At 37.0% G+C, this 21,148-nt stretch overlaps 1 protein-coding gene across 3 annotated transcripts; it reads right to left on the bottom strand.

Moving 5' to 3' along the window:
- Positions 1–209: 209 nt before the first annotated feature.
- Positions 210–19,446, bottom strand: ZBTB41 (zinc finger and BTB domain containing 41). Of its 3 annotated transcripts, none has more exons than XM_080624124.1 (12): positions 19,107–19,446; positions 17,186–18,421; positions 14,975–15,182; positions 14,167–14,236; positions 12,104–12,154; positions 11,638–11,785; positions 10,793–10,922; positions 9,495–9,590; positions 8,868–8,974; positions 7,341–7,446; positions 6,278–6,366; positions 210–5,517 (listed from the first exon to the last, which is right to left on the bottom strand). In XM_080624124.1, the coding sequence occupies exons 2-12, from the start codon at positions 18,306–18,308 to the stop codon at positions 4,877–4,879; spliced, it is 2,769 nt and encodes a 922-aa protein (XP_080480250.1). In that variant the 5' UTR covers positions 18,309–18,421; positions 19,107–19,446; the 3' UTR covers positions 210–4,876. The 3 variants fall into 3 exon arrangements, 2 of the variants coding, with proteins under 2 accessions (XP_080480250.1, XP_080480251.1); XR_013957462.1 differs by having other exon boundaries at positions 5,383–5,517; positions 6,061–6,366; XM_080624125.1 differs by lacking the exon at positions 12,104–12,154.
- Positions 19,447–21,148: the final 1,702 nt, after the last annotated feature.

Below are 21,148 nucleotides of genomic sequence, written 5' to 3'. Positions count from 1 at the left end.
ATGAGCGCCGGGCGTTTTATTTAAACGACCCGACCTCGCAGGAGCGAGGCGCCGCCGTGTGGTCGGACCGGCAGAGCTGCAGCTATGCTTCACAATGAAATGGTGCTAGCTAAATAGATAAATAATAATAATGGATTTAGCAAACCTTCATGCTAAAAAGCTCTTCAAGTATTATTAAAAAAAATCAAACAAAGCCAAATATTTTTCTAAATAAATTTAATTTATAAAATATTTTTAAGTAGAATGAGATGCACACAAATTTAATGGAAAAAAACCCCAAAACTCGTTTGTTTATCTTTCGTGAACTTTAAAGCTGAAAGACACACACAGTGCTGCGTTTCCATGCTATTAAAATAAAAAGGGGCCCCGGAGAGAAATCAAAACCTAGTGCAAGCACCTCTGCAAGAAATCCTGTGAAGCGAGCAGTGTTAAGACGAAAGAACTTTACTTTTCCATAACAAACAAAATTACACATAGGACTGAGTACTTCTACAGTTACAGTACACTTCCTAACTTTTCCTTACAGCAAAGAATTAGCCCGAAAAAGACTACTTAAAGACTTCCATCTAAAATATCAGCCTATACAGATCACATTTAAAACACATTATCTTATATACCAGTGACAAAATATTGAGTTTATTTCACCTTATACTTTCATATAAAAGGACTGACATTTTAACACAATCAAATGGTTATGGGGGATTAAAAAAAATTCACCATTACTACCTTTAATCCATCAAATCTTTTTGAACCAAAACATTTCTCAGGAATCGTGGAAAAAGACCCTTCTGGGCTTAAGCAAAGTGACTGCCCTGCATTATATTCTGCCAGTACCATTCTTAATGCATATGATGGAAACAACCAAAGCACTGCGAGATGGTATTGTACAAAAAGATAGCATGTGGCAGCAGTCACAAGGACCTACAGATAAACACATTCTATTTCCCTTCAGCTTCACTCATGTGGAAAACATGCAACATGGATCAGTTATGCAGGTATGCTCAATATAGAAGCATTTCACTTCTTTTGAATAGGTTGTTTTTTTCCCTTAAAACAATAATCTACTACATCCTTCTTAGAATCCATTCATAACTCTACATTCATTAACCTCTACACAGAAATAATTTTAGATTTTAAAACTTGAGGGTCGTTTATTCCTTAGCACTCCATAACACATTTCATGTTCAGTCAAGCATGTCATGAGGTGATTCCTTTGAAGCATTCTTCAGCGTTCTGGATGCTCTTTCACATTCATTACTAGGGAAGTAAGCCTAGCTCTTTGATGATACTGACAGGTTTTTTGTCATTGCGTTCTGGTAAGACCCATCTTGAAAAAATAACTACTCGAATTACAATCCAGACTAAAGTAGCACTATATTTTTAAGGAAACCACAGCTTTACAGAAGATGCATCATCACCATTACAATTACCAATATTCAGCAGAAAAAGAGCCCATGAGAGCCATACTTCTGTAGGAAAAGTGTCAGTGCTCAAAAAGGAAATTCCAATATAAATAAATAAACTGAACATAAAATCCACTAATTTTGTTTAGCAAAAAATACAGATTCAATTTTTAAACAGAACAAGTGCAGTAAGTTCTCAGAACAAGGTAGCAGTTTAGAGTACCAACACAGAACCCACTCCTCTCCCCAAAGGTCAGCTTGTAGAAAAGACCAACTTTCTGCAATGTGCCATCCACTGATCACTCTTTAAAGACATTTTTAAGAGAGACCTGCTTCTTCCTTCTTTGGCAACAAATGGTCAACTGAGTCAGCGACAGCCAGATAAAACATAGCCTTTACTGTAAAAGCACCCTCCATGCACTCTTGGATGAGTATACATACATATTAAAATGGAGGTACCAGACACCTACGGAGTTTTGACCCACGTAGCTGTGAGGTGCAGACCTCTGCCCTTCACCTCAGTCCTGCAAAGAGGAACTGTCCTCTGTCAAGCAGAGACCAGCTACTTCCACCTACCAAATGAAGTACCAGTCCATGAATATGTACTTTGTTCATATATGAATTTTAAATAGATATAAAGCCATAAGAATTACAGCTCATGATTTTAAAAAAATAAAAACTACGTATCTAGCACATAAGCTTTCGTATTTTCTTTCACTGTCAACTGGCAACAATCCAGCCTGACCACCAGGTAAAACCACTAACTAGTAGGGTTATCTGCAAACAAAAGAATGCCAAAGAACTAGTAAGTCATTTTTTCCAGGAATAACTAGTAATTCTGGTCACCCAAACAGCAAAGATAGCACTTGGTTTCTGGAAAATGAGTCCTTTTATAGTCTGTTTCTTGCTGGACACCCAAAAACATGAAGCCCTTTGGAAAATATTGACCACAATGTTTTCCAAATAATCAACTGAACTAGAGAAAAAAGCCATTATTCAGGATATATATAAAAGGCACAATAATGAAAGAATTTTTTAAAGGACATTATCAAGTAAACATGCTCCAAACTCCATTTTAGAATTTTCCTAGAGTGCCTTCTGAACAGACTGGATTTTAAAAAGAAAGCTTTTGTTACCAACTACTTTTATGTCACTGTTTTGCCAAAATCCTACAATACCTTTTTCCTACTGTAGGAGAGAAAAAACAAGAAGTAACAAAGACAGGCTTTTTAGTCTGACAACTGCACTGACACCACTGATGTCGGGTTATTTTTAACAATACAATTACAAATGCTGGAAGGCATGTTTCATGTCCAGAAGCATTTATATGAATACAATACATACATGTTGACTTGAAAACTACACATAAAACATCCATTTTCAAGCCATGGAGTGTAAGGACGACAGAAACAGTTTTATTTTGACAAGGGTTGAAGGTGGACTTAGCAGAAATGGTAGTACTTGATAGTGTCCTTTCAGGAGGTGGCATTCAATGGCCTCATTATTGCTGTGTATTTGCTAGTATTCAGCTTCCTACCAGATATATTTACAGCACGTCAGTTCAAACATTCCCAGAGCACAGCTCTAAATTTTACTTTAGAGATACAAACATAGAACAGTTAAACATATGTAGTCCTGTTTTAGAAACCGAACTTTTAAAATTTAGGACTTCTATTGTGCTTCTTTGGCTAAGTCCTATTTAAATATCAGTAACACTTAAAATTCTATAACTCTGCCACTATTTAACAGCTAACAGAAATCTTTGGCGTGTTTAGGTTAAGAATCCATTAGGGTACAAGCTTCGAAATAGGAACGTTCAGGCAGCTCTGGCTATCCTCTCCTGCAAACTGCTCAAAGCTGAAGTAGATTGGGATTAACAGAATCTAACACCAAAGTACTTGAATAGGATTTAAAATGATCCATGCCACTTAAGAGTTTATAGAACTGTGATGATAAAACAGCTTTTCACCACAGATTGCTTGCGCTCAGGTCATTGGATAAATTTAACAGTTGCAATAATACACATACGCCCAGTTTCCCATTTTAAAGTTTCTTTAAGATAACAGGAAAACCTGGGGAAAATTTTGCCTTAATATATAATCCTTTTGAGGAATAATGAAGATGGTAAGATTACTTCAGGTATTTTCTTTGGCATAATATTCACCAAACAAACACAGAATAATTATTTTAAAAGTAGGCTTAAAATAGAAAGCTTGATGAGGTTAAATTAAACTACATTTCACCATGAAATGACCTGTAGCTCAAAATGATTCTTTTGGAAAAAAAAACAAAAAACAACCCAAAGCAAAACAAAACCCTTATGCCTAGTAAAGAAAAGGCTAAAAATAATTAAAGACATAAAATACTCTCAAAAGCTTGACTTTGTTTTATAAACACTGTACAAGAAAGTGAGAAACAAAACAATTTCATTAGTAAGTCACAAGAGATTTATAAGTACTGATTATTTCCTTCTTTTTTTCAATAGAAGTTGAGTACTGTTCTGGAAATAAGAGTCTTCAAAATTTTTTCTCCATCGTGGATAACCTGAAAATAAGCATGCTAATGTGGGACCCTGGTGTAACTTACATTCTCACAAGAACAAACCATGCCAATCCTTTATGACCGTTCATAGATTAAAATGACCTTGCAAATACCCCCATTTCTTTCAAAGTTAGAGTGTGGGGCACACTTTGGAAGACAAACTAGGTTGAAAAGCACGAAAAAATGTGTATTAAAATTATATAGGTCTAACTGTAGAAAATTAGACAATGTAATTGTCTAGATCTTCCCACATTATTCAACATACAGAGCTCAAGGAAGACTTAAGAGGCCAAATTTAGGCAGCCTAATTATACTCAGGAGGAATCACCAAACACCCCATTTAGTGTCTGCATAAAATATCTGAATCACTTTTCAGAAGAATCTAGTTTCTGTATCCATTGGCTGGGTTCCAGAATCCAGCAGATTTTAAAACCCTCCAAAAATGCCTGAGGGTTCAAGTAAAATTATATTTTAATTTCTGTGTGAAACATAATACAAAGTTTGTGGTTTATATCCCTGCCTGCCCTTAAAACTTCTAAGGAACTTGATATAGTCCTCATCCTTTCAGAATACTTTCTATTACACTTGAAACATTAACTCAAAGTGAGATGCAGAAAGGCAGACATTTTTTAAATTAATAGCCAGATATGTGATTACATTTTTCAGCCACTACGCCTAAAGATATTTCAGAACACAGTTTTTAGAAGACTATCTCTAAGATTTTTAAAAACTCTTCAAATCACAAAAAACACTCTTTCGCTATGCATCAAAATGTGCCTTAATGTTCAAATATCATGTAAACAAACCTGGTTTTCAAAAACTATGCAGAAGACTCATGAGTCCAAATAAAATATAAAATATAAAACTGAATTGCCATATCAGCCTCCTGTTGGCTAATGGCTTAATAAATTTGGTGGAATGTTATGGTCTGATCATGAATGTTCAGTGTTTGGAATATTCTGTACAGTAGGAGCTGTATCTAGCCCCAGCAAGGTTCCAAGATATGACTGGTCTCTAGGATCCAACATTTGCTCAGGCCTTACAGGATGAACAATATTTGCAGGCTGTGGAGTAAGAGTGTATTTCTCTAGAAATGACAGATCTGTTGCTCGTTGATAATCTGTCTGCTCAGGCTGTGGGGGAAGAATGCCATGTGACTGAGTAGTGTGCTGTACTAGATCAGCTTGCGGATCAGACATCTGAACTGGTACCAGAGTCACAGGCACACATACTTCTGTAGATACATTCTGTAGCAAAGTTTTGGCTTCCGACTGATATGCTTTGGACTGTTCCACATATTGTTTAGCCTCAGTTTGGTAAACTTTGTCATCAGAGGTGTACTGCACTGGTAAGGATACTAGCTTTTCCTCTGAAGATGTCAATGCCTCTTCTGCAGCCTTTGATCCATGAACATGATCAATATGATACTTCAGCTTGTCTTTTCGTTTAAACGTTGCATGGCAGTGCTGGCAATTAAAAGGTCGAGCATCTGAATGAATAACCATGTGTTTTGTTAATGTCTTCTTAATTCTAAAAGACTGATTACAGATTTGACATTTGTAGGGTTTCTCGCCTGTAAAGGCAGAGAAGAATTAGTTATTCTGAGGAACACCATGTCACACATAAATTTACAAACACATACATGGATTTTGGCAGAGAGACCTAGCATAAAACAATTTTACTGAAAACAAAGAGCATATGTTTAGCATCAATTTTGGAATCAGGGGAGCCATTACATATATGTTTAGAAGTTACATTAGCATATCCTTCTCCTTACATACAATTCTCTCAAAATGTGGGATTTCTGTCAAGTACACACAAAGATAATCAGAATATAAACCAAATATAAACTGTTATGATACTGCTATTAAATGTGCGCAATTTGTACTTCTATATATTTCAAGAGGACAATGATTTTCCTAAACATAAGGCAAGAAAACCAAAGTCAAACAGATAAGGACATAAAACTTTCCAAACGGATTTCTAATCCTTGTTTAGATTACCACTTGAAATGTTATATTCTCTGGACCACAAAAATAGTTAGATGGTCTGGGTAAATTTGGTGAAATACACACCAATAAACTATAAAAAGAGGTGTAGAGAGCACGCTGCAAACCTGTGTTGAGGATTATCAACGTTTTAACTGACGCATTCAGAAGGTAGAATTATCACCTTATGAGAAAGAATAAGAAGTCTTGATTCTTCTTGTTACTCTTGCCCTGAATGCTCAACAACCATAATGAAATAATTCCATTAATGTTGAAGTTGATTCCATTCAATGATGATGAAACCTACATGGTTTGTTGTTTTGTTGGGGTTTATTTTATTTTTACCTGAATGTGTCCTAAAATGCATTTCCAAACTTGATTTCCCTTTAAAAACTTTCTTACAGACTTCACACTGGTGAAATGTTGCTTTGTATCTTTAAAGAAAAAAAAGACATTTCATGTTAGATTTTCATTTTTTTTAAACCAACAAACAATAAAGCTATGTGCACACTCCTTTCTGAAATCTTTAACTGCAAAATAGCTGGACACCAAAGTTTCCAAATTTCCACACTTACGTTCACATTTCCTGGCTCTTGTGTACCAGTAAGGTCAATGAGATTCTTTTCAATATTCAAGCTTACTCTCTGCTGAGATTGAAACTTCATATTAAAAAGCAAAAGCCACTAAAACTTCTTTTCTGATATGCAAAATATCCTTAAGTAACAGTTTTGCCCAACATCCACAAGTGGCTTTCACTTTGACAGACTTTTGCCATAAATAAAGCACTAGGGATGGTGTAGGCTACTGGTTACTAAGAAAAATCAAGCAGAATAAGCATACAATGTACTGTACTTTCAACATAAACACAAGTAGTTAAAACATCATTTGAAAAACAACTAGGTCTCAGTTTATTTGAAATCTCCGAAACAGTTATTTTTGGAGCTCAGGAATTTAAAAACCCTACTGCATTTTCAATTTATAGACATAATTTAGATTTCAAAGTTTTTATCTACTTCAGAGTCCCTAATCTTCTACCAACTTCTAAAATACCTAAGTGTGCGATAGTTCTCACAGTGCTTAAATGATGTCCAATATTTCAGCCTTAACTAGTCTGCAATGACAATATTACACCAAACCATCAATTCAGAATAACATTGAGACAGCTAATTGACAGATGAAAATTTGATTCTTTTTTACGGTTTTATGTACCTAATTATGATATTTGTATGAAAACATCTTGATTAAATTGTGACGGTACTTTTCTGACATACACTTCATCTCTATCAAGACTCAGGTAATGGGCACGACAAAGACACAGACTGCTAGAATTCTGCATGAAGATGCAAGTCCGAACCAAATCAGTTACAGTACAGAAGTATTTACACACCTGTAAAAACCCCACACTTACTTTTGCCAAACTTTTTCTCCCAGATGAACACTTTTATAATGAACAGTAAGGTGATCTCTACGGCCAAAACATTTTCCACATTCTTCACACTGATGTGCTTTCTCACCTATACAGGCAAAATTCAATAAATTTTGATTAAATCTTCTGGAACTGTAATCGTAAAACAGCAGATCCATGTTCACAAAGTTCAACCAATCAAGCTCTTCCACACCTTACTCAGAGAATAGAAGAGAACAAAATTCAGGAAGTAGGTTGCTTTTATCAGAGTAAAGACTTGTTATAGATGACTACCGGTGACTGTTCGTCATTTCTACAATGAAATTCACATTCATCAGTTAAGAGACACTTCCCCAAACACCTACTGCATGAGAGGTACAAGTGAATGACTAGGGATCTACTCTATGTGTTGTAACCCGAACTGTGGTATCTTCAATAATTCAGGGGCTCTAAAACTAGAGGCTTATTTAAAGATACCAATTATTTTAGTACTAATTTTAGTACTAAAAATTACATCACAGTATTTATCTTTTTAATTATCCTGATTTACATAGTTACCTTTTTCTTTTAGGTTGCTGTTTAAAAGTATCTTGGTTCTTTTTAGTCATCTTGAGATCTTCCATAAAGTGGCAGAGTATTTCTTCTCATGTAAGTAGGAGGAGTGTGGACAGTCAAAGAATGTAACTTTCTAGAGGGGGGAAAAGCAAATAGAGTAGAAAAGAGGATTTTTTTTTTTTTTTTTGCACTTGAGTTTTCAAAGATTTCTTTATTTTATAGCAGACATTATGATTTCAAACATGAAAAAAAAGAAGCTGTCCTTCAAAATAAAGGCTCAGGAAGTTTAGACTCTGATCACTTTCATATTTTCATGCTGCCTAGAAAGTATTTTGCCTCCTAGAAGGCCTCACACCCTTCAGATCCTGTTCTGGAAAAGTCCCTAGTGAATCTTCACTTTTCCTATACATTTGATAACCTTTCTGCTGTCAGTGCAACAGATTTTTTTTCTTCCTCCTGATCATCCCCATCTGGCTGTTCTCAGGGTTGACTCCCATCACCGTCCTTCCCTCCTTCTTCCCAATAATAGACTTCAGAAACACATCTTTATATTCTTACATTAAAGTGATCAGTGTACAAACTTTGTCAGAGACTGTGACAGCTTCTTCTGTGTTGTGGTAATAATGTTTCACACAATTGCTATTAAAAAAAAGAAATCTGGACTCATTAAAAAAAAATCCTCCTTTTTCACTTTTGCTTTTTTTTATTATTCTTATTTTTAAAGCAATTTACTGTTACATGTTTTTGACTGTCCCTCAGCTTTCTATGTTAACACGGAGGAAACACTTTGCTTTTAAACCTTGAAAACATATGTAAGATTAACCCTACTTTAGTAGACCTTAAAAACACTAAGAGGAACTTTTATAAGACCTAAAACATTGCACATACTGAAAGAAAAAAATCCATAATTAATTTTTTATTTGATCTTATTTTGAATTAGTTATTTGAAAACCAATTTTCAAAGAAAATGCCTACCTGAGTGTATTTTTTTGTGTTTTGTCAGATGATCATGCCGAATAAATGTTTTCCCACATTCTTCACATTCATATCTCTTGTCATCATGGTGGACTCTTAGATGAAGTCTGTATATTTACAGTCATAAATATAACCATAAAATGCAATACTTTTAACACAATCTACTGCTAATTCAATGCAAAATACCAGAAAACATACTCATTAGTGCTTCACATAAACATCAGGAAATAACCTTCAGATTATGCTTAAACTGCTCTTAGAAAGCAAGAGGGAACAGAGCTAAACTCTCATACGATGTTAACTTAGTAGGATATTTTAGTCCTCTGCTTATTTTCTCTTTGAATAACAAAGATGCAAAAGTTTTAGATGTGCAAGAAAGTTAATTCTGACACAAGATTTGTATGGGATTCTGTCTGCATTTAAACCACTAATGTATTAAAAAATTAAATGACTTCTCACAGATTAATATCTTCTCAATATTTAAGCATGTTTAAAGCATTTACTAACACTCTCAGAGTGGGAATAAATCAAAACACATGCATTTTGAAGAATTATGTTGGTAACATGAATACATGTATCACCAAATACGTGAGACAGTTTAGAAGCTTATCTAATAAAAATCTTTACCTGTAAGAGCTTCCATGACGAAAACTCTGTCCGCAAATACTGCAAAGATGAGGCTTCTCTCCACTGTGAATTCTCAGATGTTCTTTCAAAGTTGTTCTGTTTAACAAAAGCAGTAAAATATAGTTTGAGGCAATGTCACTGACACTTTAAACAGATTTCTTCTCTATTTCTTTAACTGTGAGTGATCACAAATAACTGCATCAACTTATTCAGAGATGCACATAGACACATACATTCAAAGGCACTATATACTATTTATTGAACCTGCAGGGTCTGGAAACAATGTAAGCAAAGAAACAAAACATTGTTTCAGCATAAACTGAAGAAAACATCAAGTTTGACAGCGTTTTCTATGTAATAATTTTCTTGTTTCTGCATGCATATCTAAGCCAGAGCTTGAAAATCAGACATGAAGGAAATCTAGATCATGGACATTAAAAAAAGGTGTATGCAGATAAAAATTCCCCCCAAGCAAAGGAATCAGGCAATAACATTTACTGCCTACACAGCTGGTAAATATGTGAACTAAAGAAGAGAAAATTCTTTAATCTCCTTCAGTGCTCACTCTTTCTTTTTTCCAAAATATTTTTATGCTGTACAAAAAAAAAATGTATCTTTTCTAAAAAGAGCAACATTTTTGCCTTCCATAACATAAATGATCTTTATAGAACCGAAAGACTATCTCTGCTTTACAGCTTGTTTACTATTTCATTATTGCATTTGTGAATTTCCTTTAATACATGCATATTTCATATTTCTACAGCTTTCCTATGCCTTTTTTACATACTAGAATTTATGAGCCAACTTTTAGAGCTTTCACTTTTCAAAGTGCTAAAATAACACTTATTTCCTCCATTTAGAGAAGCAGCAGCAAAGGTTGTACAGTATTATTCCATCTTCCATCAAACCATGTCAGTAGAAGTCCAATTTCTTAGTCATTTTTATCATTCTTAGTCATTCAGTGCTCCTGATCTTCCTGTCCTCATCAGTTTATTTACTGAAATATGTATGGCAAGATGTTCTTGCACAACACAGGAACCCAAAGTGAATTACAGGTAATACTTTTTTAATACAGTTCTGCTTTGCAACTAATTACATACAGGTGTCACCTTTAATTTTAGAGGCCACCAGAAAATCACATGCTACCTGTGGCTCTGGCGCTACCTTTTTAATATAGTAGCCTTCTGAAATGGTCTCATTTAAGTTAAAAATTCGAAGCTAAAATATATTCGGAATTAAAGCACTCTGTAAGTATTACTCTGTTCTGCTCAAGTTCAAATAGTCATGCAACTCCTTACCGCTCCCTAACAGATTTTCCACAGATGAAACATGTCCATTTTCTCTTTCCTCCATGAGTACACTCTACATGGCGTTTCAAATTTCCTGTATCATTAAACTGGCGGCCACAAATATCACAAGGAAAAGGCCCTACAAGGAAACAGACAGGCACAGCATTATTAACTGTCAGTTAAACCAAACAAGATGTACAGCTTGGTTACTTGTGAAAATCCTCATCAAGTTACAAAGCAAAAGTTTTGTCTAACAAATTTCTATGTTTAGTACAGTCAGCATACTTTAATTAGACTGTGCACCTTCTGCTCAGAAAAGTTATTTCTAATAGCTGGTATTTTAGCAAATTTCATGATTGTAAAGCAAAAATTTAGAATAGTAAAAAGTAATTCAGTTCACTTAGACTGTTTGAAAAAATTAATTCCTATTACCATTACCAATCTAGTTCCTACCCTGCAGAAATAATTAATAGTAATAAAGACATCTTCAGAATACTTCTCAAGGAAATAAAAAGGTCTTTGGAAAACTTAAGGAAGAATCTGACTTAGTTGCGAACCAATTTCATACAAAAAGGTTTTAAAACAAAACTAACCTTAATCCTTCTTTCCCAAAAAACTCTGCATTTATTTAGCTACAATATAACACCTTTAAAAGACAGCTGAACAGTAAAAAAATCAACTAACAAACCCTTCACCCCCCAAAAAAGTAACCAAAACCCAACCAAAACCAACCAACCAACTCCCCCACAAAACTGGAAAAGGAGTTGGGTGGAAACCAGACTGATCAGGACATACAATGGTAGAGAAAGGTTTTACTTTAAATCTATTGTTTACATGTCAGGATGTTTCTATACCGAGATGGAATTTTTCTTGATGTTTCAGTCTTGCAAATCGGGATTTAAAATGCTCTTCACAGTAGGTACACTTAAAAGGTTTATCCTGAGAGTGAAGGATCATATGCTCTTCTAAATGAGGTCTTCGAGTGAAAGACTTCTTACAAATCTAAAATGATAATACAATTTGTCAAAGATACATCAGTTATAACCAGATTATATTCCTATTCATAAACACTTAACAGTTTAGTTCATCTGCTCTATTCAGCAATGTAAAATTAAACATGTATTCTTCAAATACACACTCTATCCCCACTTGTAAAGTCTTGCAGTCAACATAAAAAAATCTGTGTTCTACATAAACCCTAGTAGATTGCACTACATATATTAGTATGCCAACCCATGGCAGCCTAAATCAAACTACTAGCAACTCTTGCATACAGTTACATGTTCCACTTCACTTCTTTCTACTGCCTCCAGCACTTACCAGGCTGTTTCCTAGGGTGCTTCCACGGTAACTTTGCAGAAAATAACCCAGCTGAAAAAATCAAGTAGCTTTGACTTGGTTTTGGATATGAAACAACTCAGCTGTTGTGGTATAACCTACTGAAGAACTAGAGTCATACCTGCTCCTTCATTTCCTCTGGGAAATTCTCTTGACAGCATGTATTAAAGAGAAAATGCCAACACCAACAAAGAAATGTAATTCAAAATATATTTTAGAGATATAGAACTTTCACAATGTTAAAATTATGTGAACTTTATAGTACTGTTTTCAGAAGAATCAAAACCTAAATGTAGAAGAATTGCTAGTAGAGTAATTAAATTAAGCGTGAAGTTCAATTACAGAATTGAAGCCACAGCTCAAATTTAGGTATTTAAACTAGGTATTATAATTTAACATCAGGGACCTATGCTCTAACATAAATCAACACAGGGCTCACTCACTGATTTCACCTTGAAACTGTTGCCATTGTTTATAACAGCTGAATTTAGTACTTACCTAACTCCCATAGATTAAATTGTGCAATCAGTTTCTGGATAACACTTTTAGTCTCAGGAAATCAGAAGGAACAGGCTTATTTGTTTAAAATCTCTTTAATGTTAAATGTAAGAAAATCCCATACCTGTAAAAAGTATAATGGCCTTCTTGCTTTTCTCTACTATTAATACTCTACTGTTTCTGTGAATTTGCTCATATTCCTCAAGGATTAAAGTATGGTCACCAAATCCTGGTGTTCGCACATGGACTACAACATAAACCAACAACCTGAAGAAATCCTGCAGCTTACATCTGTAGCACCTCAGCCCTCATAACATACTAAACAACCTGAAAACAAATTCATAGTTCCTAAGGGTTCTGTTAATTCTCCAGCTGCTATAAACGCTAAAATTCTACCCCTGCTTTCAATTCAAGCCCATTTTCAACGCGCATGAGCAGTACAAGAGCAGCAGCTCACATCTTTAAAAAAATCTAGCTAACATAAACTTAACAAAACCCAACAACCAAATCCCAAAGTGGAATTTACCAAAACATTCATCTGGCAAAAGTACTATCCAAGAAATTCACATCACTAATGTTGCAAGATTGATTCCCACTACAAAAAAGCTTCTTATCTAGTAACAAACAAGATCTACAATATGTTTACACAGCATAACTTCATTTGGAAGACAACACTGTCTGGTCATCAATGTAATATAATACATTCAGCCGTGGTACCCTCACCAGCAGAATGAACACTACAGATTCCTACAGTTGGTATCTCCCAGCCGCCTACTACATGTTTAAAAGTGAAAGTTCACAAACAAAGCAAGGTTAGTAATTATGTTACAGCACCTAATATTACAGATATACAGGGGCATATAGCAGTTTGCACAAAAAAAACAGCTGCCCTGAAAAAAAAGTAAACTGATTCCTTTAAAAAAAACCCATACATTTGAAACCTTAAAATATTATTTGGCAGCAGACAGAGAACCAAAGTTCTACAAACTCCTTTTTACAGTAGATACAGTTTCACACATGTACCTCTCCTGAGAAAAATCAAGGAAAGGCTTCTACAATTTTACAACTAGAGGTAAATTTAGTATAAATTTACAACTCTGTTGAGCCACATATGCAGGTAAATGAAGAAGTTTTTCATATCTATTTTCCTCACTAGTGAGTCTTCCAAAAGAGTATATATTACGGTCAGTTTTGATGTGCATAATTAATGGGAGAGCAAACACTCTTTTTTTAAAGTATTCATAACACTCAAGTCTAATCATCTGCAAACTGATGTAATTTAACAACAGTAATAACTGACCACATTAAAACATACTGCTTTCAACTATTTTGTGATTCAATTTGGTATTATTTACCCAGTGACAAGCTGTACATACAGATAAAAGTTCAGCCATTAAATCAGCACATAAAGAGGAATTTTATACCACTACTTACAAAGCTGAGATTTCACAGAAACACATACTGCATTTTCACTAAAGTTTTCAAGTCACAAAAGATAGTATCTGTATGAAAAAACAGCAACACAAAAGTACTGAAGTATTACTTACATCGCATTTCCAACCTTCACTCTTTGTTTTTTTGATAGACAGAAATTCTTCTACATTCTCTGGATGAAACCTAGAAGAAAGACAGAAGCTGAAAGTAGCTGTAACTTTCAAAGACGAAGATCACCCGAATACTAAATATCCACTTCTAACTTATGAAAGTGATCACCAAACCACAAAACAGAATACTGATAGTTAAAGAATTCTAAAGGCACAAGGAAAGCAGTGTTGACTATAGATTCCTGTAGATACTCATATGACCATTGGTAAGAGGACAGTTTCAATTATAATGTTTTATGGATATTTACAAAGAAAAAGGAAAAAAAGCAGTATGTAAATAATAATGCCTTATAATTACACCTGCCATAAACAAATTATTCACCTAAAGGAATCTTTATTCACCTAAAGGAAATGGTTTATCCACCTATTATCATCAATAGTATAGCATCAACATTTAAAACCAAAGAAGATACTTTTTTTTTCTTCCTCCAAACTAAAAGCAACACAGATAAATATTAAGACTTGTATTCTGACTCACTGTATTAGCTAATCAGAGAATTCTAAAATTAATAGTAAAAACCTACGGCAGAACTCCCACAGAACCATTAGTGCCATTTAGTCAGTCCCTACACACTCCTCATGGCAGGCTAGTTGATAATGCTAATCCCATGCCTTTTCAAAAGATATTTATTTAAAGAAAGTTACAGAAATAAGGCAGAACATGCTGTGTGCATACATACATTTCTCTTCACTTTTAAACTCAAAATAAAAAGATTCTTCAGAAATGCAAGACAAATTTGTTCATACTTGCCTCTTCACGTGCTTTGCTAAAGTCTTTTTGCTTGCATGCAGCTTATTACAGTAGGGACATTTGTGTTCCTTTTTATGAAAGTCAGTATCACTGGAGTGCTTCTTTCTGTGCACTGTCAGGTTGGACTTTGTTGAATAGCGCTGGTGACATATATCACACTCAAAAGGCTTCTCACCCGTGTGTACACGTGTATGGCTCTCATATTTGCCTGTATGACAACAACAAAAAATCCATTAGTAAAAATTGTAAAAGGTATCACCTATAATATACACATTCGGGGTTAGTTCCATAAACCCTCTCTCAAACGTGGTCAAGTATCTTCCATACACATCTAAAGATTTATACTGGTTTACACCACTGAAAACTGCACAGTGATCACATACATGTTGGATAAACAATAAAAATAAAAAGGGCTCTGTATTACCATTAAATCTGTGTGAAGCTTACCAATCCCTCTCGTTCAACCCTACAGCACACTCTGGTTCTTAAGAACCGAAAGTTACACTACTTTCATTAGGTACTGATTGTGAAGTACCTTTTCGGAACAGGGAACAGCCTTGCAACAAACTGGTTATTTTCAAATAACAAAACACTAAATGTATGATACAGATCCTTACAAATGATCTACCTATTTCACAACCAAGATATTACCATAAATAAAAATACTACTCTCATTTCTTCCACACTGCTTATATTCCCTCTTCTGTTTGCCAGTTTTTTCCTGAGGACAGAAATCCATCCTAAACCAAGGATCTACCTACCTCAAATCAACAGCAGGGTCCCTGCTTTGTACTAGGTAACTTTTTTCTCTGTAGAATATGCACTATAGTTCTGGGAGTTAGATAGAAGAGAAAAATAAAAAGCACTATAGCTCATAATTTAAGATAAAAATCAATTGTCTACTGTAATACAAGCTTATAGGGAAATACTTTGTGTCACTTTCACTTGTTTTAATTCATGCATTTTTCAAGAACAAAACTAGAATTCTAAGTTATGAACATGCAAAGAGGAAAAGGCTTCCAATACATGCAGAACCAAATCGTACCATCACAACTTTACTCACAAGCCATTTATTTCTGCATAGTAGCCTTTCGCTATTAAAAAAATCTCTCAAGTTCACGGAATTCCTATGTTACTTTAAGTTATGGCATTACAGGAACAGTTAAATCCCACATTTTTAGTATTAAATAACTTCTACGATATAATTTGTGGCCCTGGAAAATTCACTTCACCTCAGCAAGACAAATACGCTGTGTATAAGTAGGAATTAACACATACACTACCCCCAACCATTTTCCTAGACTCCTAAAATTTCAGAATTATGAAAGACACAATAACTGCTCATGAAGGGCTTACAATTCCCTGAGGCCAAAGAAAATTTTCCCAGTAAAGAGCTGTTGTTCCTTAATAATGCACCTAATAACACCAAAAAATGCCTCAAAGTATGTGAAACTGTTTCTTTCCTAATTCCTGTGATTGACAGGAAGTCAGTACCTTATGTGACCATAATTAAACATCTATTCCAGCTGAAAGAACACAAAAATTCCGGAATACAGTAGTAATCTACTTTTAATGTGGGAAAAGATGACAGGAAAGCATTGGACACGTCAGGAAGGAATTTTTACTCTTCTGATCCCAAGTAACTATATGTCTAGATTTGACTGTAAAATGAACAATCCTAACACGACAGATTAAGCCGACAAAGTATTACTTGGTGCTAACCACAGACAAGAAAAATGAAGCTAAAAGTCAGTGACTGAATCCAAAGCATCTACACATCATATAGAATGGAAGAATTTCAGGCTCTTTGACAATGGTGCTGCTATACTACAGCAACAATGACAGCTTTGTTACTTAAAATTAATTTGGCAGTAAAGGTCTCGAACTTCATTCAAGAAATTTCTGCAGACTTAATATCTTTCTGTGTTTCCCTTCTTTTGCAAGGCTGTTCTTACATACCACACTAACCGCCAGAATCCAGAGCTATGAAAGAGAAATAAATTTAGTATTTGCAGATTTTTCAACTGATGCACTCAGTTCATTTATTGAAACTGTTTAGTACCACAGATGTAACAACCTAATACACTTACAAAGACCAGCAGCACACTGGATCAGTGATTCAGAAATTCTGATCTTCACTCTCCAAGAGAGAGAAACAGCTCAGTTTAATTCCCATCAAATAGCAGCACCATTCACCTATCTTGCTCTTACCTATTCGATCAAATTTTTTGTCACACTTGGGACACTGCAGTAGTTTTTTGCTACTGCTTTGAATGATGACTGGAGCTAAGCCTTCAGGAATATTTCCCATTGAATCAACTGCCTCAGAACCCTCTTCAGTATCATTCTGTTCTTTTTCACTTTGCTCTTCAGACTCTGAATCTTCACCTGACATTTCCTCTTCCTGTCCCTCTTCATCAGCATTGCATTCACTTTCGCTGTCTTCAAATTCACTTCTATCAGACGTTTCCTTGTCAGAACTGACTTTTTCCAAATTGCTGTCGGAGGCATCATCGCTTTCATTGTCACTGTTATCAGGTTTAGCTGTGTATTTGCGGTTTCTCATGGAACACCTAGTGGAAAGGCTGGCCTTCTCAACCATTTTTAACCCATGCTTTCTTTCCGGTGAAAAGGATCTGTGGGCTTTAGCCAAATGATTTTCTAAGGACTTCTTGTAGCAGAAACTTCGACCACAAAAAGTGCACTGATGACTGTTTAATAGTTTACCTGTCAGTTCACTGAGTGTTTCTATCGGTGTAGGCACATCAGTTACCACATCAGTCTGTATGTTAGAAACACTTTCGTTATTTAGCAACTTTACTGCATCTATGATATCTAAAAATTTTGCTGCTTCCAACACTAACGGGATTTCATTTTTATACACAAAAAACTCTGAAGTGTAGAGAAACTCAAGCAAATGCTGGAAGACAGAATGAGTTACATGATCTAATGTGACAACATCAGTGCTTGGATTTTTACTCAAACAGGCATGAAAGTAACTACTCCCGACAGCCACTACAACTTTGTGAGCACTAAATTCTTTCCCTTCTACAATAATGAGTAAATCACAAAATGATGGACGTTTCTGTCTATCATCATTTAAGTATTTCAGTAGATTTTTGTTATACTGCAACGAGCTTAGGAGCTTTCTTTGCTCTGGTGATGGTGAAAGTTCTTTGGAAGATTCAACCTGATCTGCAGGGGCTATTTCTGCAGCCTTTGAGACAATTTTCTGTGCACAGTCTACTACAAGAATCTGCTCTGAAGTGTCTTTCTCATGACCAAGGTGAACCTTTTCGTTTAGATTTGCAGCGAGCCGTCTCCTTTTCTTCATTGCAGAAGTGCAACTTCAAAATCAGGAGCTTCATAGGTGATGGGCAAGAAACTCTTATGAAGACTTGGTTCTGCTCCAGACCTCGAGATAATATGCAACAGTAATTTCATAATCTGCAAAAGAATTATGATAAAAATTACTTAAGCATCGAATAGTGGCTTCTTTTTCTATTACCACTTTCTATACTTTACTCTTGGTTTTATCTACTCTGCATACCTTATGCTTTTATTAAATTACTAAATTCTCATTACTTCCTGTTCCAGACCATCGCACTACTCAGAGCAAGTGAGCCGACACTGCCTATTATTAGATCTAAAGAGGCGGCTTCAGCTGGTTTCTCTCCCTAGACACATATAGCCCGTGAAATACGCCGGAATGGGCGTCCACTGTTATTATTATTACCCCGAAGCACACTCGCTTTCCGTTTAACCCCAAAACACCCCGACAGCTCTTCTGCTTTTTCCGCCGGGCGCCCGTCCCCAGGAGCCACCCCGGAGACGCGCCGGCGCGGCCCTCTCCAGCTCCTGTCACCACCAACTGTCAAGTCCGCGGACAGGATTCCAGCCCGACCACCCCAGCGCGGTGCCTTTGTCCGTCGTCAGCAGGTCCGCCCCGAAGGGGGCCCTACGGCACCGAGCTCGGGGGCACAGAGGGCGCCCCGGACCCGCTTCCCGCATGACGGCGGCCTCCAAGGCCCCCCCCGCCGCCCCTGCCGAGCTGGACAAATAATGGCCGCCTCCTCGCTCCCCCGCGACCGGTCCCCCTCCTCCCCGCAAGGCCCGCTGCGGCGTCACGCACCTGCGCGGCGCCGAGCGCTCCGCGGGCCCCTCTCGGCCGCTACTCGCCTCTGCGCCCCGCTCGCGTCCCCTCTTCCGCCGCTTCCGGATCCCGGCGACGCGCGCAGCGCGAGGGGGTGACAGCGTCGCTACCGAGCATGCGCGGGGGATATGGCGGGGCTGATATAGCAGCGAAGGGTCGGCGGGCCGGTTCATTGTATTGTGGCGCCCTGGGCCGCGGCCCTCCGCGGACGGGGCACTGCCGCCCGGGGCAGGGTGAGCCGCGGCGACAGCCTGCGGGGTGGCGCGGGAGAGCCCGTGAGCAGGAAGCATAGCACGGCTGAGAGCGGGGAGCCGCCCACGTCCGCGGCGGGCTGCTCCTGCGCACTCCGCGCCTGCGAAGAGGTTGAGTTTGTTCTGTGCGGCCGCTGCGGGGCAGCCGTTAGCGGCGGGAAGCGCCGGGAGGGCATACCGCTGCGGAGCAGCTGCGCGTTTGCGTTCAGACCGCGGCTTGGAAGCGCTGTGTGAGCGCAAGGGGTGTTGTGAGTCAACAGCAGTGCGCTACACGCAACCCGGGACTTCCAGGATGCCATAGACTTCCTCAGTAACGTTATCTTGCTTTTGCCTGGAGTATTGTGAAACACTTGGATACGTACTCGTGAAATCCATGTTTTCATGCTTTCCGCATGGCAGCAAGCCGCAAGCGTCCCACGCACGGCTCGGGCGAATATCTGCCCAGGGCTGCGGCTCATCACCTTTCCAGAAGGCATTAATCCTCCTATTACTTACATGTCCAGCTTTCCAAAGCTAGTGACAGTATGACACTGAAAATGAGTTTGTTCTTCTGAGAGCTTGAAGAAGAAGAACTGTAATGTTAATACAGCATGAAACGTTATTCCACAGCACGTGTTCGGTATATATGATGTGTAAAATCAATAGTGGTTGACACTTCACATAATAAACACTGCGTGACTTTCAAGTGTTGCATTTTCCAACAAAAACAGAATTCGCAAAGCACTTGTTACCTCCTGATTGTTGCTATACTGTCTACCAGCCCTCTTGGGCAACTATAAGTAGTAATAGAGCAATCAATACTACTATGTTTCTGATGCACTGAAGGCAGGTCTACTTTTCTGCAAAGCATCGGCTCTTTTAGGATGTCTCTTGTACTTGCCCGACTTTAATTTCTATAGAGTCATAGTTAAACTGTATAGAACTCTAAAAATAAGTTTCTCTATTTTGATTTTGCAAGGAAAAATGAAAGTTTTGAGAGCAAGGCACTAGATTTTAATCTAAGCCTTACATTTCACTCTAATCTGCGTAGCAAGTACATAAAAATGTCATTTAGCAGTTAACTTGCTTCTTGGGTCTTACTGTTTCCATAGCAAATATCATAGTTTGGCAGTATAAATCTACATCCTTCATGGGTTTTCATGAGTGAAATATATAAGAAAAATACAACCTTGATGAGAATTGGTTTTGCCAGTGAATGTAACCAAGCTAGGATACTGCAAGCTGAGACTTGCTTAGTCGACATTGTACTGTAGTGGGATTCAGATGTTTTTCAGTCTGTAGCTGCTAGATTGCCATGGACCAGAATTTCCATACCTGTTCCCTCGCATAGAAAAAATTAATTCAACATACCTGTTTTTTTTTATGAGACATTTAATTTCTTCCTATACTTGAGAGACACATCAAATGTGGAAAGTTGAATTGCTAGTAGAAGCCACTTATTCCCATTTAACACCAAACATATATAGATATAAATAAGTGAAGAATTATAGCCAAGCAAAAATATTCTTGGCATAATTACTTCCATCAGCAGAATTCAGAGTTGGCATCCAGTCTCCCCGCAAAGAAAGCTGAAACTAGAAGTTGACCCTGTGCGTTACAGCGTGGGCTTTGGCCTAGTCATGATTTTCTTCCCATTGCATATCAAATAGTAAATTCAATGTCTTTGGCCATGCCATTTGTGTGTTCTGTGTTGTTGGAGGGGTTTTTTTGTTTGTTTATTTTGTTTTTTCTCTAGATAAATGCCCGATTTTTTATTTGCTGCTGATATTA

The sequence above is a fragment of the Psittacula echo genome, assembly GCF_963264785.1.
Source record: "Psittacula echo genome assembly, chromosome: 7".
Classification (NCBI taxonomy): domain Eukaryota; kingdom Metazoa; phylum Chordata; class Aves; order Psittaciformes; family Psittacidae; genus Psittacula; species Psittacula echo.
Note: the sequence above shows the minus strand (reverse complement) of the source record. Positions and strands in the feature narration are given on the sequence as shown.